General features: G+C 41.6%; 1 protein-coding gene across 2 annotated transcripts in view; it reads left to right on the forward strand.

The window, feature by feature from the left end:
- LOC144685545 (uncharacterized) overlaps window positions 1–17328 on the forward strand; it is a 67072-nt gene that overhangs the window by 5359 nt on the left and 44385 nt on the right. The window contains exons 2-4 of one of the 2 annotated variants that reach the window (XM_078550167.1): window positions 5167–5348; window positions 12619–12785; window positions 16237–16363. In XM_078550167.1, coding sequence (XP_078406293.1) covers window positions 5167–5348; window positions 12619–12785; window positions 16237–16363 — 476 coding nt within the window. Of the gene's footprint in view, window positions 1–5166; window positions 5349–12618; window positions 12812–16236; window positions 16364–17328 lie in introns of those variants that run through there. The other variant, XM_078550168.1, reaches the window with a different exon arrangement.

Raw genomic sequence — 17328 nt, forward strand, 5'->3', positions numbered from 1 at the left:
TAATAAACCATTCCAATGCTTTCTGGGCTGGCCTCCCATCCCCCGTAAACTGGAGTTTATCCAAAACTCTGACTTCTATTGGCTTCTGGTTCCTGGACACCTGAATTTTTAAAAGTTTGCCCCGTGCTTAAATGATTCTGATTCTGTGATGATGCCCCTCCCTATCTCTTTAACCTCCTACAACCCTCCGGGATCTCCACATCCCTCTCATTCTGGCCTTTTGCACAAACGCAGTTTACTTTGTCACACCATTGGCAGCTGTGTCTTCAGTCCTCTATGCAGGAGGTGGTGGCATAATGGTATTGTCACTGTATTCCAGAAGACCCCGTGTAATTCTTTGGGGACCCAGGTTTGAATCCCACCATGGCAGATGGTGAAATTTGAATTCAATAAAAATCTGGAATTAAAAGTAAAGGTTAGGATTAAGAAAAAAAGAGAAGCTTATGGCAGATACCGAGGGCTCAATAGGACAGAGTCCTTAGAGGAGTATAAAAAGTGCAGAGGGAAACTTAAAAAGGAAATTAGGAAAGCTAAGAGAGTGCATGAGAAAGCATTGGTGGGCAGAATAAAGGAAAACCCAAAGGGGTTTTTTAAATATATAAAGAGCAAGAGAATAACTAGGGAAAGAGGCAATTAGGGACCATAGAGGTAATCTGTATGTGGACCTGGAAGACGTGGGTGCAGTCCTCAATGAAAACTTTGCATAGGTCTTCAATATGGAAAAAGGCGACACAGATATAGACATCAGGGTGGAGGACTGAAATATTAGAGGAAATTAACATAGAGAGGAGGTATTAGCGGGTTTAGCGACCTTAAAAGTGGATAGATCCGTAGGCCTGGATGAGATGTATCCCAGGCTGTTGACGGAGGCAAGGGAAGAGATATCAGGGGCCCTGGCAGTAATTTTCAAATCCTCTCTGGCCACAGGTCAGGTGCCAGAGGACTGGAGGACTGCTAATGTTGTCCCATTATTAAAAAAGGGAGAAAGGGATAGACCAGGAAATTACAGGCCAGTTAGTCTAACCTCAGTGGTGGGGAAGTTACTAGAAAGTATTCTGAGGGACAGAACATATCTGCACTTGGGAGAGACACAGATTTGTATCAGGGATAGTCAGCATGGATTTGTTAAGGGAAGGTTGTGTTTGACAAATTTGATTGAATTTTTTGAGGAGGTAACCAGGGGTGTCGATGAGGGTAATGCATTTGATGTGGTCTACATGGACTTTAGCAAGGCTTTTGATAAGGTCCCTCATGGTAAACTGGTCAAGAAAATAAGAGCCCATGGGATCCAAGGCAAAGTGGCATGTTGGATCCAAAATTGGCTTAAAAGCAGGAAGCAGAGGGTGATGGTAGTGGGATGTTTCTGTGACTGGAAGTCTGTTTCCAGTGGGGCTCTGCAGGGCTTGGTGCTGGGGCCCTTGCTGTCTGTGGTGTACATAAATGATTTGGACTTAAATTTAGTGGATATGATCAAGAAGTTTGTGGATGACACGAAAATTGATAGGGTGGGAAATAGTGAGGAGGATAGCCATAAATTTCAGGAGGATATCAATGTACTGGTCAGGTAGGCAGAGCAGTGACAAATGGAATTCAACCTGGAAAAGTGTGAGATAATGCACTTGGGGAAGGCTAACCAGGCAAGGGATTACACTATGAATGGTAGGACCCTGGAAAGTACTGAAGATCAGAGGGACCTTGGTGTGCATATCCATATATCCCTGAAGATAGCAGGGCAGATAGATAAGGTGGTTAAGAAGGCATATGGGATACTTGCCTTTATTAGCTGAGGCATAGAATACAAGAGCAGGAAGGTTATGCTGGAACTGTATAAAATGCTGGTTAGGCCACAACTGGAGTACTGCGTGCAGTTCTGGTTACCTCATTATAGGAAGGATGTGATTGTGCTGGAGAGGGTACAGAGGAGATTTACCAGGATGCTGCCTGGGCTGGAGGGTCTGAGCTATGAGGAAAGATTGGATAGGTTGGGGTTGTCTTCCTTGGAGCAGTGAAGGTTGAGAGGGGACCTGATAGATGTGTATGAGATTATGAGGGGCATAGCTAGGGTGGATAGGAAGGCACTTTTCCCATTAGTAGAGGAGTCAATAACCAGGGGGGCATAGATTTAAGGTAAAAGGTAGAAGGCAAAGAGGGGAATTGAGAATTCTTTTCAGCCAGAGGGTGGTGGGAGTCTGGAACTCACTTCGTAACATTTAAGAAGTGTTTAGATATTCACATGCGTTGCCATATCCTCCGGGGCTATGGGCCAAGCGCTGGAAAATGGGATGTGTAGTCAGATCTTTGTTGACTTAGGTGGACATGATGTGCCTCCTTCTGTGCTGTAGACGTCTGAGTCTATAAGTCTGATGACCATGAAACCATTGCCAATTGTCGTAAAAACCCATCTGGTTCACTAATGTCCTATAGGGAAGGAAATCTGCTGCCCTTACCTGGTCTGGCCTACATGTGACTCCAGACCCACAGCAGTGTGATTAGCTCTTAAATGCCCTTTGAACAGAGCAGTTAGGGATGGGCAATAAATGCTGGCCTAGCCAGCGACGCCCAAATCCCATGAATGAATATGAAAACAAAAGTTGGCTTGGTCCTAAGCTCTACAATTCCCTATCTGTAGCTCTCTTCACTTCCTTCAATGCATGCTTTAAAATCTATCTCTTTGACCAAGCACCTGTCCTAATGTCTCCTCCTATGGCTCAGTGCCAATTATTTTGTCTGATTGTACCATTATAAAACTTGTAACTTTTACAACCTTAAAGGTGCTATAAGTTGTTGAAAGGTAGAAAACTTGCCCACATATGATAATTGCACCCTTGCACTCAGTGTTGAGGTTTTGATTTCTTAGCGTAAGCTGATTGCTATTTGCCCTGTGTCGCATTGATGAGCCACAGACAGTGATCCCATTGCAACTTGTCTGGATTGAGATGTTCTGGAAGACCAGACAGAAAGTTTCTACAAAACACTTTACTGGAACAGAGCTTTCCATTTATCGGCAGTGTTTAACCTGCAACATAGTGTAGGCCTTTGGGACCCATCTCTTCATCTCCGAACATTTATGATTGGCAAAATCCTGCCTTCTGACCAGTTCCACAATATAACCGGCGAGTGAAGAAATTCTTCTCCTCTCAGTCCTAAATGATGACTCCCCTTATGCTTTGACAATGACTCCTAGTTTTAGACACTCTAGCCAGAGGAAAAAGTGTCTCAGCATCTATGCTGTCAAGTTCTTTAAGAATTTTATATGTTTCAATGCGATGACCTATCATCATCTAAATTCTAGGGAATATAGAACTACTCAACTTAATATATAGACCAGGTCTATTCATTCATCCTATTGTAGTATAGTTTGTTTAAATCCCGTTGAATAGTTTTCTTGATGTATTTTATATAGGAACATGGAAAAAACCTCTGACTTCACTTCTGTGTTGCCAATGGATGATTTTGTTTTAAGTAGTTAAGCACGCTGCCCCCTGGTCTATGTGAACTTTCAAGACTAAGTTCAACTGACAAGAGGGGAGTTTGATGCATTGCTGTTTGAGTTCTGCTGAAGGATATCCAATTGCTGCAAGCAAGTAGCTGTGACTGATGTTTCCTTCATTTTCCTTTCCTTTACAGAAGTGCTAAGCTCTTGTTGCTATTTTTTTTTTAAAACAAGTTTTACAGGAGCGGTTTTGAAAGTTTCCATGCATGGAACAACCACTGCAGGTATTTACGCCTGCTGCAAAAACTGGCACCCTTCCGGGGACTTGATGAGATATTAAAGAAAAAGAACTTGCATTTTTATATCTCTTCATGATCTCAGGACGTCCCATAGCACTTTACAGCTGACAAAGTACTTGTTGAAGTGGAATCACTCTGGTAATGGAGAAAATGTGGCAACTAAATTGCGCACAGCAAAATCCCACAAACAATAATATGATAACAATCTGATGATCTGCTTGTGATTGGTTGAGCAATTAATATTGGCCCAGAACACTGAGAACTCCCCTGCTCCTTCGAAATAATGCCATGGGATTTTTCATGTCTACCTAACAGCATAAGAAATAATAGCAGGAGTATACCATATGGCCCCTCAAGCCTGCTCTGCTATTCACCATGATCATGGCTGATATTTCGTCATTCAGTACGATCATGGTTGACCTTCATTGTCAACTTCACTTTCTGCCCGCTCTCCATATCCCTTGATTCTCATAGATCAATGGATTTTATGATACTAACTTGAATGACCTCAGTTTACTGTCTCATCCAAGGGACTTCATTTCTGACAGTGCAGCAGTCTGAATCTGTGACAGTGCAATTCTGCACTTGAGCATCAGCAAGCCCCTCGAGTCTGAATTGAACCCGCAGAGAGCGCGCTACCCATTGAACTATGGCCGACACCGTAACCCGTTGATGGACTCCTGGCTTTCGTAATAAAACAAAACAAAATGTGTTATTGTATCAGTAACTTGTTTTTCGCATACAGCAACACAAATAACACACTATTAAGGCAAAATAAAATAATGTCGAATGCTGAACTGCTGCATTTGTGGCCCACGGTACGGGCAGGAATCTGATGTTATGGGCATCAGTTTTGCAAGCCTGTGCTTTAAACCCCTTGATTATTCATGACGGGGCCTGGCATCTTAATTCAGGATTGTCAGATTCAGCTCTTGGAGGGACTGGTTGGGATATTAGTAATGTGGCTTTGCTGTGGTGTTTTGGTGGATGGTGTGAAGATGGTTATACCCTGGAAAGCACAATTACATTATGAAATGTCCTTTGCGTACAAGGCACTGAAAATGTCCTGAAGCACCAACTACATCTTCTCTCTCAAAGTTACCTGATTTTGTTTACATCCGAGCCCTGCTGTCAAATTACAATAGGAACCTCAAAAGGATTCATGCCATTTCAATGCTTGTATTAGAATGGGTAAGGCCACAAGGAACTGTGAGCAAAATAAGTCCCATCAGAGAATTGGAACTCTAGAGCAATTATTAGCACATAGGCAGATGGTTGGGTAACACAATACTGCAATGAATTGTTACTATACTCATTAAAGATTAAAATTGTTGGTTTCACTTATTGTGCATCGGAAAATCTATATCATATTTTTTACTCAATCCCATGTTGGGGAAATATTTTTGTTTTTAATATGATTGATTCTCTTTGTAGGGCTGTGCAGCAGCAACAGCATCAGCATCACCACCACCCTCAACAACAGCAGCAACGTCAGCCGCCACAACAACAGCAGCAGCAACAACAGCAGCAGCTAAACCTACGCCCAACCAGTCAGCCTTCACTCCTTAATCCAAATCCCATGCTGCATCGTGCTCTGATAATGCAGCAGATGCAAGGTAGGCTAACATTGTCTCTATGTTGGTAGAAAGTACACAAGGCAGTGTTATGATAGGGTAAATTCCTTCCTTAATACCGTCGTAAACTTTCAAGCATTCTTACATTGGTAATCTTTTAATATTTTGAAGTTTACTATTGGTGATGTTATTTCATCATGTTCAAAACCAGGAAAGGAAGGGAGTTATAGGTGTCTTTTTAATGAGCCTGTCTGCAATTACCCAAAGTTGTGCATGTTTACTGTATGTCTGTGTTTATACTTGTTTTTTTTTGGTTCATTGCGTATGTTAATTAAATTAATTGAACACATACTGTTCAAAAGCACTCCTGAACAATTGTTCTACGTAAATGAAGAGGGTGTTCTGGTATCTATGGTGATTTAGTGTTACTCGCCCAGTGCACGTGATTTTAAATCCCAGCCTCAGTCAATATTGTAACAGATCCCAGTGATTTGCTGGGCTTTTGCCAATTCTCAGCTGTTTGAAGCAGAAGTGAAGTTCAGTGCTACTTACAATTAAGGTTGGTGATCTGTAATGACACAATATCCTGTGACACATCTTGTGAATTTCATATACTAACAAAAGCAAGATTTTGCCTCGAGTAGCTCAAATCAGTAAGGGAATCAAGGGCTAAGGGGAAAAGGCAGGGAAGTGGAGTTGAGGATTATCAGATCAATCATGATCTCATTGAATGGCAGAGCAGACTCGATGGGCTGAATGGCCTACTTCTGCTCCTACGTCTTATGTTCTAATTCCCCCCCACCTCCCCTTAAAACTGACTTCTATGAGATTTATATTTTTAAATCTATCACTGAATATCATTACATTGCACCCTTTTAAAATAAAAAAATATGAACTTGAGCATCTGTGAACTATATACCAGTTGTAGTGGTGCAACACAGTACTACCTGTATACTGTGTTTAATATTCCAGTTGATTCTGACTCAAGTTTGAGTGTACTGTTTTAAAATACACAGCTGAGCAAATCTGTTGATGGAAAACATAGGAATTGCTAGACTGAAAAAAGACCAAGATCCACTGTTCTGTTGAAGAGTCATACGGACTCGAAATGTTAACTGTGTTCCTCTCCGCAGATGCTGTCAGACCTGCTGAGTTTTTCCAGGTATTTTTATTTTTGTTTTGGATTTCCAGCATCCGCAGTTTTTTGCTTTTAACCAAGATCCACCTTGTTTACCTTCCACCATCCATATTAGGGATGGACAACAAATGCTGGCCTAGCCAGCACCGCCCCCCCCCCACCAGCCCCCACATCCCATGAAAGATTTTTTAAAATCCTAATAGTCTAACCCCATGATACCATGATAATGGAGTTTCATCTAATCACAGCAATCACTCTCTATCAATGAACAGATCCAGACATGGCGAGGAAAGGCCCCCCACAGTGGTGAAGAACTTTGGGAATCATAGGTACAAAGCTGCCTGTTCATCTCCAGCATGCGGAGCCTGCCACGTCTTGTCTCAATTACTTGCATTCTGTATCCCAAAATGAGATTCTGAAAGATATCTTATCTAATTTGCATTTTGAATGCATCAGTGCTAACTGCTCCCACTGTCTCTATAAGAACATAAGAAATAGGAGCCGTTTGGCCCCTCAAGCCTGCCCCGCCATTCAATAAGACTGTGGCTGATCTGCCCCAGGCCTCAACGCCTCTTTGTGTCAGCTCCTCAGAACCCTCAACTCCCTGATATTTCAAAAATCTGTCTACCACCTCTTTAAATACTTTTAGCGATCTAACCTCCACAATTCTCTGGGGTAGGGAATTCCAGGCATTCAGTATCCTCAGAGAGAAGAAATTCCTTTGCATCTCAGTTTTAAATAAGCGTCCCCTTATTCTGTAACTATATCCCCTAGTTTGAGATTCCCCTACTAGTGGAAACATCTTAACATCTAGCCTGTCAAGCCCCCTCAGAATCTTGTACATTTCAATAAGGTCACCCCTCATTCTTCTAAACTCTAGTGAATAAAGGACTAACCTGTTTAGCCGTTCTTGATAAGTCAACCCTTAATCCCAGGAATCCACCTAGTGAATCTCTTTTGAACTGCCTCCAATGCCAGTGTATCCTTTCTTAAATATGGGGACCAAAACTATACACAGTACTCCAGGTGCGGCCTCACCAACACCCTGTACAGTTGTAACAAGACTTCCCTATTTTTAAACTCCCAACCCCCTAGCAATACAGGCCAAAATTCCATTTGCCTTCTTAATTACTTGCTGCACCTGCATACTAATTTTTTGTGTTTCATGCACAAGAACACCCAGGTCCCTCTGTGCTGCACTTCTTTGGAGTCTCTCTTCTTTTCCCCTTATAGATTCCTTATGTCCTTACCACAACATGCCCATCCACCTATGTTTGTATCATCAGCAAATTTGGATACATTACACTCTGCCCCCTCTTCCAAGTCATTAATATAGATAGTAAATAATTGAGGCCCTAAGACTGATCCTTGTGGCATTCCACTAGTTACATTTTTCCAACCTGAAAAAGACCCATTAATCCCAACTCTGACTTCTGTGTGTTAACCAATCCTCAATCCACGTTAGTATATTACCCCCAGTACCGTGAGCTCCTATCTTGTGCAATAACCTTATAGAGTGCCTTCAGGAAATCCAAATACATTACATCTACTGGTTCCCATTTATCAACTCTGCTTGTTATATCCTCAAAGAATTTTAGCAAATTTGTCAAACATGATTCCCCTTTATCAAAACCATGTTGACTCTGTTTGATTGCATTAAGCTTTTCTAAATGTCCCATTTCTTCCTTAATAATGGACTCTAGCATTTTCCCAACGGCAAATGTTAGGCTGACTGGCCTATAGCTTCCTGCTTTTTGTCTCCCTCCCTCCTTGAACAGGGGCGTCACATTAGCAGTTTTCCAATCCGCTGGGACCCTCCCGGAATCCAATGAGTTCTGGAATATTTCGACCAATACCACCACTATCTCTGCAGCAACTTCCTTTAAAACCGTTGGATGCAGGCCATCAGGTCCTGACGACTTGTCTGCGTTTAGCCCCATTAGTTTGTCAAATGCTTTGCCCCTCGTGATAGGGACTGTTACAAAGTCTTTCCTCCCATTAGCTCCTTATCGGATATCTTTGGAATATTTATAGTGTCCTCCACCATGAAGACCAATGCAAAATATTGGTTTAAATTATCTGCCATTTTCCTGTTCCCTGTTATCAATTCTCGAGCTGTATCCTCCAAGGGTCCCACGCTCACTTTAGCTATTCTTTCTTTTTATATAACCGTAGAAGGCCTTGCTGTTTGTTTTTATATTTCTTGCCGATTTACTTTCATAATCAATTTTTTCCCTCTTTATTAGCTGTTTAGTCATCTGCTGCTGGTTCCTAAAAATTCCCAATCCTCTGGCTACCACTGGTTTTAGCCGCTTTGTATGCCTTAGTTTTTGATTGAATGCTCTCCTTGACTGCCTTTGTTAACTACAGCTGGTTCATCCTTCTCATCAAGTCCTTTTCGACTGGGATAAATTTTTGCTGAGCGTTATGAATTATCTGCTTAAATGTCTGCCACTGCTGGTCCACTGACCTTCCCCTTCGTCTATTTTTCCAGCCGGTTTTAGACAATTCTTTCTTCATACCTCTGTAATTGTCCTTATTTAAGTTGAGGACACTGGTTTGAGACCCGAGTTGCTCACCCTCAAACAATTTGAAATTCTACCATGTTGTGATCGCTACCTCCCAGAGGATCCTTAATTAAGAGATCCCTTAATAATCCTACCTCATTACACATTACTAGGCCTAAAATAGCCTGTTCCTGGGTAGGTTCTGCAACCTGCTCTAAGAAACAATCCCTGGTACACTCTATAAATTCGCCTTCCATGTTACCTATGCCAACCTGATTTGTCCAGTCAATATGCAGATAAAAATCACCCATGACAATTGTAGCGCCCTTCTTTAATTCCCAATTTATACTTTGCCCTACAGTGAGGTAACTCTTCGGGGGCCTATAGACGACTCCCACCCGTGACTTCTTCCCCTTGCTATTCCTTATTTCCACCCAAATAGATTCCACATCACGATCTGTCGCACCTATATCACTACTCACCACCGCACTGATACCTTCCTTTATTAACAAAGCTACTCCACCTCTTTTTCCTTTTTGCTTATTTTTCAGGAATGTCAAATACCCTTGAATATTGAGTTCCCAGTCTTGGTCAACCTGCAGCCACGTTTCTGTAATAGCTATCAAGTCATATCCATTTATTTCTATTTGTGTCGTCAACTCATCTATCTTGTTAACAAATGCTGCGTACAAAGAGCCTTATGCTTTGACTTTTTTACCATTGTTACTCATTCTGCTTCTAATTTCTGCTGCACTCTTCTGTTTATATTTTCTGCCCCTTCCTGTCACACTTTGATTATCGTTTTCCCTTTTCACTACCTTGCACCCCTGCTCTTTCATTTACTTCTGATTTTTTTAAACTTCCCTTCAATTGAGCCCTCTTCCCCCACCCCCCGGGCCCCCTACTCATTAATTTAAAGTCCTATCTACAACCCTAGTTATACGATTCACCAGGATACTGGTCCCAGCATGGTTCAAATGAAGCCTGTCCCAACGGAACAGCGCTCTCCTTCCCCAGTACTGATGCAAGTGCCCCATTAATCAAAACCCATTTCTCCCACACCAATCTTTGAGCCACGCGTTTACCTCTCTAATCTTATTTAACCTATGCCAATTCGCACATGGCTCAGGTAGTAATCCGAAGATTATTACCTTTGTGGTTCTGCTTTTTAATTTAGCTCCGAGCTGCTCGTAGTCCCTCAGCAGAACCTCTTTCCTATTCCTACCTATGTCTTTGGTACCTACGTGGACCATGACAACTGGATCCTTCCCCTCCTACTCCAAGTTCCTCTCCAGCCCAGAAGAATGTCCTTAACCTTGGCACCAGGTAGGCAACACAGCCTTCAGGGCTCCCTGTCTTTGCTGCAGAGAACAGTATCTATTCCCCTAACTGTGTTATTCCCTATTACTGCTACACTTTTCTGTTCTCCCTCCAACTTGAATGGTGCTCTGTACCATGGTGCTGTGGTCAGTTTGCGCATCCTCCCTGCAGTCAGTGCCCTCATCCACACCTGGAGCGAGAACCTCGTACCTATTGGACAAGGGCACTGGCTGAGGCTCCTCCAAAGCTGTTCCTGCCTCACTCACAGTCACACCCTCCTGTCCCTGACCACAGACCAAAATTGATGTAGTTAATCTAAGGGGTGTGACTGCCTCCTGAAACAGTGTCCAGGTAACTCTCCCCCTCCCTGATGTGTTGCAGTGTCTGCAGCTCGGACTCCAGCTCATCAGCTCTGAGCCAAAGTTCCTCGAACAGCCAACGGTTGCTGCAGATGTGGTCGCCGTGGATCACACTGGCGTCCACCAGTTCCCACATACTGCAGCTGCAACGCATTGCCTGCCCAGCCATCTCTATTCTATTTAATTAATTAATTTGGATGTTAAATATTTTAAAAGTGAATTTCTTAACTGTACTCTTCAGCTGTAATAACATCTCCTGATTTAAACCACTTGGTTAATCAAAAGAGACACAGAAGAGATACCCACCAATCACCTACCTGTTTTCCTGTGATGTCACACTTTGGCCCTGACAGGTAGAAACAGGTTGCTGGTTTTTTAATCTCCCGCCCCTGCTGCCCTTCTCACATAGGTCCACTCTCCATGTGCTCCTGGCTGTCCTCTCGCTGTTTTAAACTGTAGAAATCCCAGCTGTCCTCTCGCTGTTCTAAATTGTAAAACTCCCAGCTCTCCTCTCTCTGTTTTAAACTGTGAAAATCCCGGCTCTCCTCTCACTGTTTTTAACTGTGAAAAGCCCAGCTCTCCTCTCCCTGTTTAGGTTAACCGCTTTCTCAAGGCTCACTGAAATAATATTGCCTCAATTAGTTTTGAATTTACCTCCCTTCAAGTGCAGGTCTTGCCCTCTAGTTCAACTGTTCTGGACATGGCGAACTAGCTTAATATTGTAGAATGATACAACCCAGAAGGAGGAGATTTGGTCCATCATGCTTGTGCAGGCTATTTAATAGACCTGTCCAACTCATCTGCAGCTACTACATACTTTTGTCTTCAAGTATTTATCCAATTCTCTTTTGAATGTTGCTATTAAATCTTGCTCCCACCACCCTTTCTGGCAGTGCATTCCAAATCATAACTCGCTGTAGACAGAAAGTTTCCTCATATTACCTTTGGTCCTTTTGCTAGTCATTACAAATTATATCTCCTGTTTACTGATCCTCCTGCAACTGGAAACAATTTCTTCCACATGTCGGTGCAGACTCGATGAGCCGAAGGGCCTCTTCTGAAGATTCTGGGATAATAACTCTAATGGGTATTTTTTAAAATTAAATCAAATTTGTTAAAGATACCAAAACTTATCTTGAGAACCAGCATCAGACAGTATTGGCTGTTGTGCATTGGCTGTATTGAAAGAGGGAATTTGCATGCAGTATTTGTGCATTAATCATCATATCTTTCAAGACATTTCAAAGTACTTGACAGCCAATGATCACTTTTGAAGAGTAGTTACCACTGTTATGTAGGCAGATGCAGCAGCCACTTTGCATACATCAAGGCCCCACAAACAGTGCTGAGATAAATGATAACATTACATGCTTTATCAATCGTTGGATTTCCCAGAGTATCATTCTGTAATTGCTAGTTCTGATCTGTTGTGACGTTACTCATTAGGCGAGTGTTGTAATGTTTAGCTGCCAATCCGACATTCCTTTAATGCCACTACTCAGGCACCTCTACAGGGAATTGATCTGATTAGGGTGGGAACTATACTGGAAGCTGTTATTGTTTGATAGTTCTCTATATTCGCAGCTACTTTCTCCTTCGTGATTTCTCCAGGTTATCTCAGTCAGAAAAACATATTTTAGGATGGTTTAGTTTGGATCTTTTGGTGTTTTATGTATGACGGGACAAATTGCTGTCTGGTTTACTCAAAACTTTTATAGAGGTGCTGATGATTTGCCTCATGTACATAAGTTTAGATCTCAATTTTTTTGTTTTGTACAGTGTTGTAGCACAGGTCATTTCACCAAAATGCATCCTCTGCATTAGGAGATGTATTGGAATGTATTTTATTAAAGGTTTTTGTTCTTGATGAAACTGACAGGTTCTTGCTAATAGTGAATGTAAAATGTGCCTACAACTGATGTCATGCAGTACTGGTTACAGATTTGGTTTCCTAAATCTCTGATTCTTACAAGAACTACATCTTACAGGTGGCCTTCATGGATACAGCATGACTACTCCAGGCCTTCAGCCTTTCTTCCCACCAGGATCCAGAGCATCAATTCTGGGCACCCCTCCACTTGGCATCCAGCTGCAGACACCCCGCATCAGATTTGGGAACCAACTCTTCCAGCAGCATAACCGGAGATTTAACAAAGTAAGAAGAAAGCTCATTTCAGTGAGGTGATTCGATCTTCCAAATGGGAATTATGTAGTGTAAAAATAAATTAGCCAGTGTGACAAAAATGGAGAATACCCAAGCAAAAAAATCATACAAGTAAATGTGTGAATAGCTGGCTTTTACATTGTAAGGTTTAGATTTGTACCCAGCCAAAATATCAACTTCCTGGATATTTTTAATCAGGAGAGAAGGTTCTCCAAGGAAGAGAGAAAAAGAGGGAATTTGCATTAATATTTGTGCATTAATCATCACATCATTCAGGACCAGGTTAGTGCTACTTAAATTAATTCAGTTAAAATTAGCAGAAATTATAAATTACCTCGAGACAGTCAATGTGAGAAATTAGCTCAACTGGAGAAATAAAAGCTGTAGTTCTATTGCAAAGGTTGGTTACTAAGTGTTTGAAGAGGTATTATAATGCATTTCTGTGTAAGATAACCATCTGGATGAAAGACAGTTGAGTTGACAGATGCTGGATTCTGTAAAATATGTTGGAAGATACTTTCTGCAGCAGTCCCCCCAAAAAGCAAAACATGCTCCATTGTCTAGAAGAGCAAGGGCAGTAGATTCATGGGAACACATCACCTCCAAGTTCCCCTGGGAATCACATCAACATCCTGACTTGGACATATATCTCCATTCCTTCATCATCACTGGGTCAAGTTCCTGGTGCTCTACCTGACAGCACCATGGGAGCACCTTCACCACAAAGATTGCAGTGGTTCAGGAAGAAGGGTATGTAGGGATAGGCAGTTTATAATGAGCCAGTGGATTATTATGGATTCTCAGACACACATGATTAATGTGATTGATGCAGTATTATTTCTCTTCTGGGGAACTTCGTTCAAACACTTAGCATGGAGCGTGCTTTCAAAAGTTCTGTCAAGCTTGGCCTTGTGTAACTTCCTCAAAACCAGTTAAATTATAGTATTTTTATAATTGACATTGTGCTTCTGATATTATAACTTGTTGCTAAAATGAATGCATTAGGTGAGAATGAAAAGTAGATTATTGAACAAAGAAAGTTTGTAAGGACATCTGTCAACTTCATATTGACCTTTAAGATCCCACTTGAGCAGCTGCAGTTGTAGAAGTTTTTAATTATCAATATCTTACTCTTGACCCTTGTAAGCCTTCCTTTCAGCTCCGGTTACATCCTCCCTTGCTCATGTTTTATTTGCTCTAATTTAAAAATGGGTGGAATTGTCTGTCTGGCCGTGTAAACCAAGGAGGATGATGACAATCACTTCATGCAGTCTTGTTTATGATGATGGATTTCGGATTGAATGTGAACAAAGTCTTTGCAAAGCTTTGCACTGGGGCAGGTGCAATGTCCTGCAGTGTGAATGCTCACTTGTAGCATTTGATGATATGTTTATATAGCAATTTATGTTTCCATTGCATTTTTTGTCGTAAGAAAAAAGACATTTCCAGGAGTAGTGCATAACGAATGGACTCTGAATGGGGTTGGGAAGGAAGATGGGACAGGGAGTGTTCAGAGAGGATTTCGAGTAAACTCCTCAAAAGAGGCTGTCCTCTTCCCATGTGCTGATCTTGGACAAAGACATGAGTAGGGGCAGGCAGTAAAGAGGTGCATTAGCCTCTCAGAAGTATAGATGGGAGAAATTTGAGTCATGGCTAACTTTATGGTTTAGATGTCTTAAAGCACCATTTCCTCCTCCAGTGCTAATGGTACTTCTCACAAATGGGGCTTGACCTGTATTATCTGGAAGTTGTTGTTCACTCTGCACTTGCAGGTAGTGAATGACATGCCAACAATAATACCAATATCAACAGTCAAGTAGGCAATGCAGTATAACAAGAGATGAAAACTTTTAATGTATTTCCACTTTAAAGAGTACAAAGAGGTATCAGAGAGAATCTAAAATCTTGAGCTTCATTTTTAAGTAAAACGTTTAGGTGATCAGAGACAAAAAATTATATTATGCCCAGTTATGATTTTGTGCATAACAGAACAATGTGCCATTGGCTCTTTAGTGATAGTGTTCACTGGTTTTACCCTTTTGGATCTGCTGATGAAAAAGCTAAGGTGTCATATTTGATCCCATTATGAGCTTCCTACTGCACATTCATGCCATCACCAAGACTGCATATTTCCAACGCCGTAACTGCCAGACTTCACTTGTGTCTCAGCTCCCCTGATATTGAAACCTTTGTTCATACCTTTGTTACCTCTAAACTTCACTAATTCAATGCACACTTAGCTGGTCTCCAACACTCTGTCTGAAGTCATTCAAAACTCTGCTGCCTGTATCTTACATCAAGTCCTTTTACCTATCACCTCTTGTGCTCACTGAACATTGGCTCCCGGTCAAGCAAAGTCTTGATTTTAGAATTCTCATCTTTGTTTTCAAATCCCTCCATATCTGCCCTTCCCTAGCTCTAATCTCCTTGAACCCCACAACCCTCCGAGATACTTGTGCATCTAATTCTTGCCTCTTGAGCATCCCCACCATTTTTGCTCCACCATTGGTGGCCTTTAGTCGTCTCGGACCCAAGCTCTGGAATTCTCTCCGTACCTCTACCTCACTTTTTCCTCCTTTAAAACACTCCTTAAAACCTACCTCTTTGACCAAGCTTTAGGTCATCTGACCTGATTCTCCTTGGCGTCATACATTATTTTTACAACGTGAAGCGCCATGGGACATTTTATGTCAAAGGTGCTGTATAAAAGTTGTTGTTGGAAAATGTTTTGCTAGGCCAAGTAGCTGCTGCAAATAAAACCTTCATTTTTGCATTTCTGCAGAATACTTTGCAACCAGCTCCTTCCCAGTAGAATTTCTTTGTTTTTGACTTGCAGTGGAGCTTTGACAGTATCACTGTTTGCACACACTGTTGACATTAAGCAATTGAGGAGTGGATAGTGTTGGTAACAGAAATGGTACAAGTTTGCATCCAGACAACAATTAACAATGCTTGACGAATATCCTATTAGCAGGAATTCTTTACAAGCATTGTACCAATTCTAGACATTCTGAACACAGATGTGTTACCACTGTGATGTCATATACAGTTGCTGTCATCTGGATATGGTTGTTAAAAGCAACATCCAAGTTCCCAAAGACCTTGGGAGCTGGCAGACATTTTGACTTAAAGGCTCATGGTGGAAAATATTCACTGCTAAACAGCTTAGTACCAGCACTGCAATTGCTGTGTAAATGCACAATTAGGCTAGCACCTTTGCATTTAAAGAGCTACTCAACTCCATTTAAAACTCTCTTTTTCTCAGTCTGATATTCAGAACCATGTATGTGTTATGGATAAATATAGCCAGTGACATTGTAACAGGGTGCACCTTTACTACAGCTTTATTTTGCATGTTGAATATTCCTGAATGATGCCTGAGCCCATGATTTAGTTTTTTGTGCATGACTTTCCACTGAACACACAATGTTCTGATGTGCAGGATTTCAAAAGAATGCAGGATATGAGAAGGGACCGCTATCCTCCACGGGAGCCATTCCGGGCAAAAATGGATGACAAATGTGATGCTAATAAAACTAACGCAGAGTCTGTAGCAAAGGAATCAACAGGTATGAAGTACTCACAAAAAGGGTATGTTAGTACCATTTATAACTCAAAAGTCTTGTAATCTACTGCAAAGTAATGAAATAGAAAGGCAAACCAAATCTTTTTTTGGTACTGACTTCCTGATATTTGCCCCTTCTAAGCTTTCTGTGTATATTTGCTGATGCTCAAATAAAATAGCTCTAAGAATCATACTCTTTTTCTGTAAGAGCTACAACTACAAAGTTTACAGTAGATTTTGGGCACTTGTAGATGTGATGGCTCATTTCAGGCAGGCCTCTTTTAATATAGATATATATATAACATCACACACTTGGATAGGGCATTGCCAGCATGTATATACCATGCAGGGGATTGTTTGGCTGGTGAATGGGGCTGATGATGCGCAGAAATTACATCTTTTGAATTCACTGCACCTTTAGTAATAAGGTTTTGGGAATCCTTGGAATTCTGAAAATTTCCACCTATAACCCTTTCCATTTTTATTCTACAGTAGGAGGGAGAGCTTTTAGCCATCATATCCCTGCACTCTGGGAATGTTATTCTCAAAGATGCTGCCTGCCACTTTCTCAAAAACCTGCCTTTTAGACCACACCTTTAACACCTCCCATAACTTACCGCACACTTATTGACCTCCAGTGCTCTAGGATGTTGTGTAAATATTTGTAGGTGCAAGTCAGTCTCCCCGTCACCCCTAACCCTTCCAGGTGCATGCACCATTGTGAAGCCCATAGTTTGTCAGCAATGGAAGGGTTGTCAGGGAGTAGTCCAGAGTGACCCTTTTCCTTGTTTCTCTTTCCCACCCCTCACAACCCCTCCTTTTATTAAATTGTTCCTCTGTATTGAATGTAGTGTAATGGCAGGCTTAAATAACAAGCAAACTTTGAAATTACATAGGTTGTTCACCTTTGCCTTGCTGCTTTACCCTTACATCTGTTTGCCATCATATTTATATGTTGAAATTGTAATA

Source organism: Cetorhinus maximus, chromosome 10 (genome assembly GCF_964194155.1).
Source record: "Cetorhinus maximus chromosome 10, sCetMax3.hap1.1, whole genome shotgun sequence".
Taxonomy (NCBI): Eukaryota; Metazoa; Chordata; class Chondrichthyes; order Lamniformes; family Cetorhinidae; genus Cetorhinus; species Cetorhinus maximus.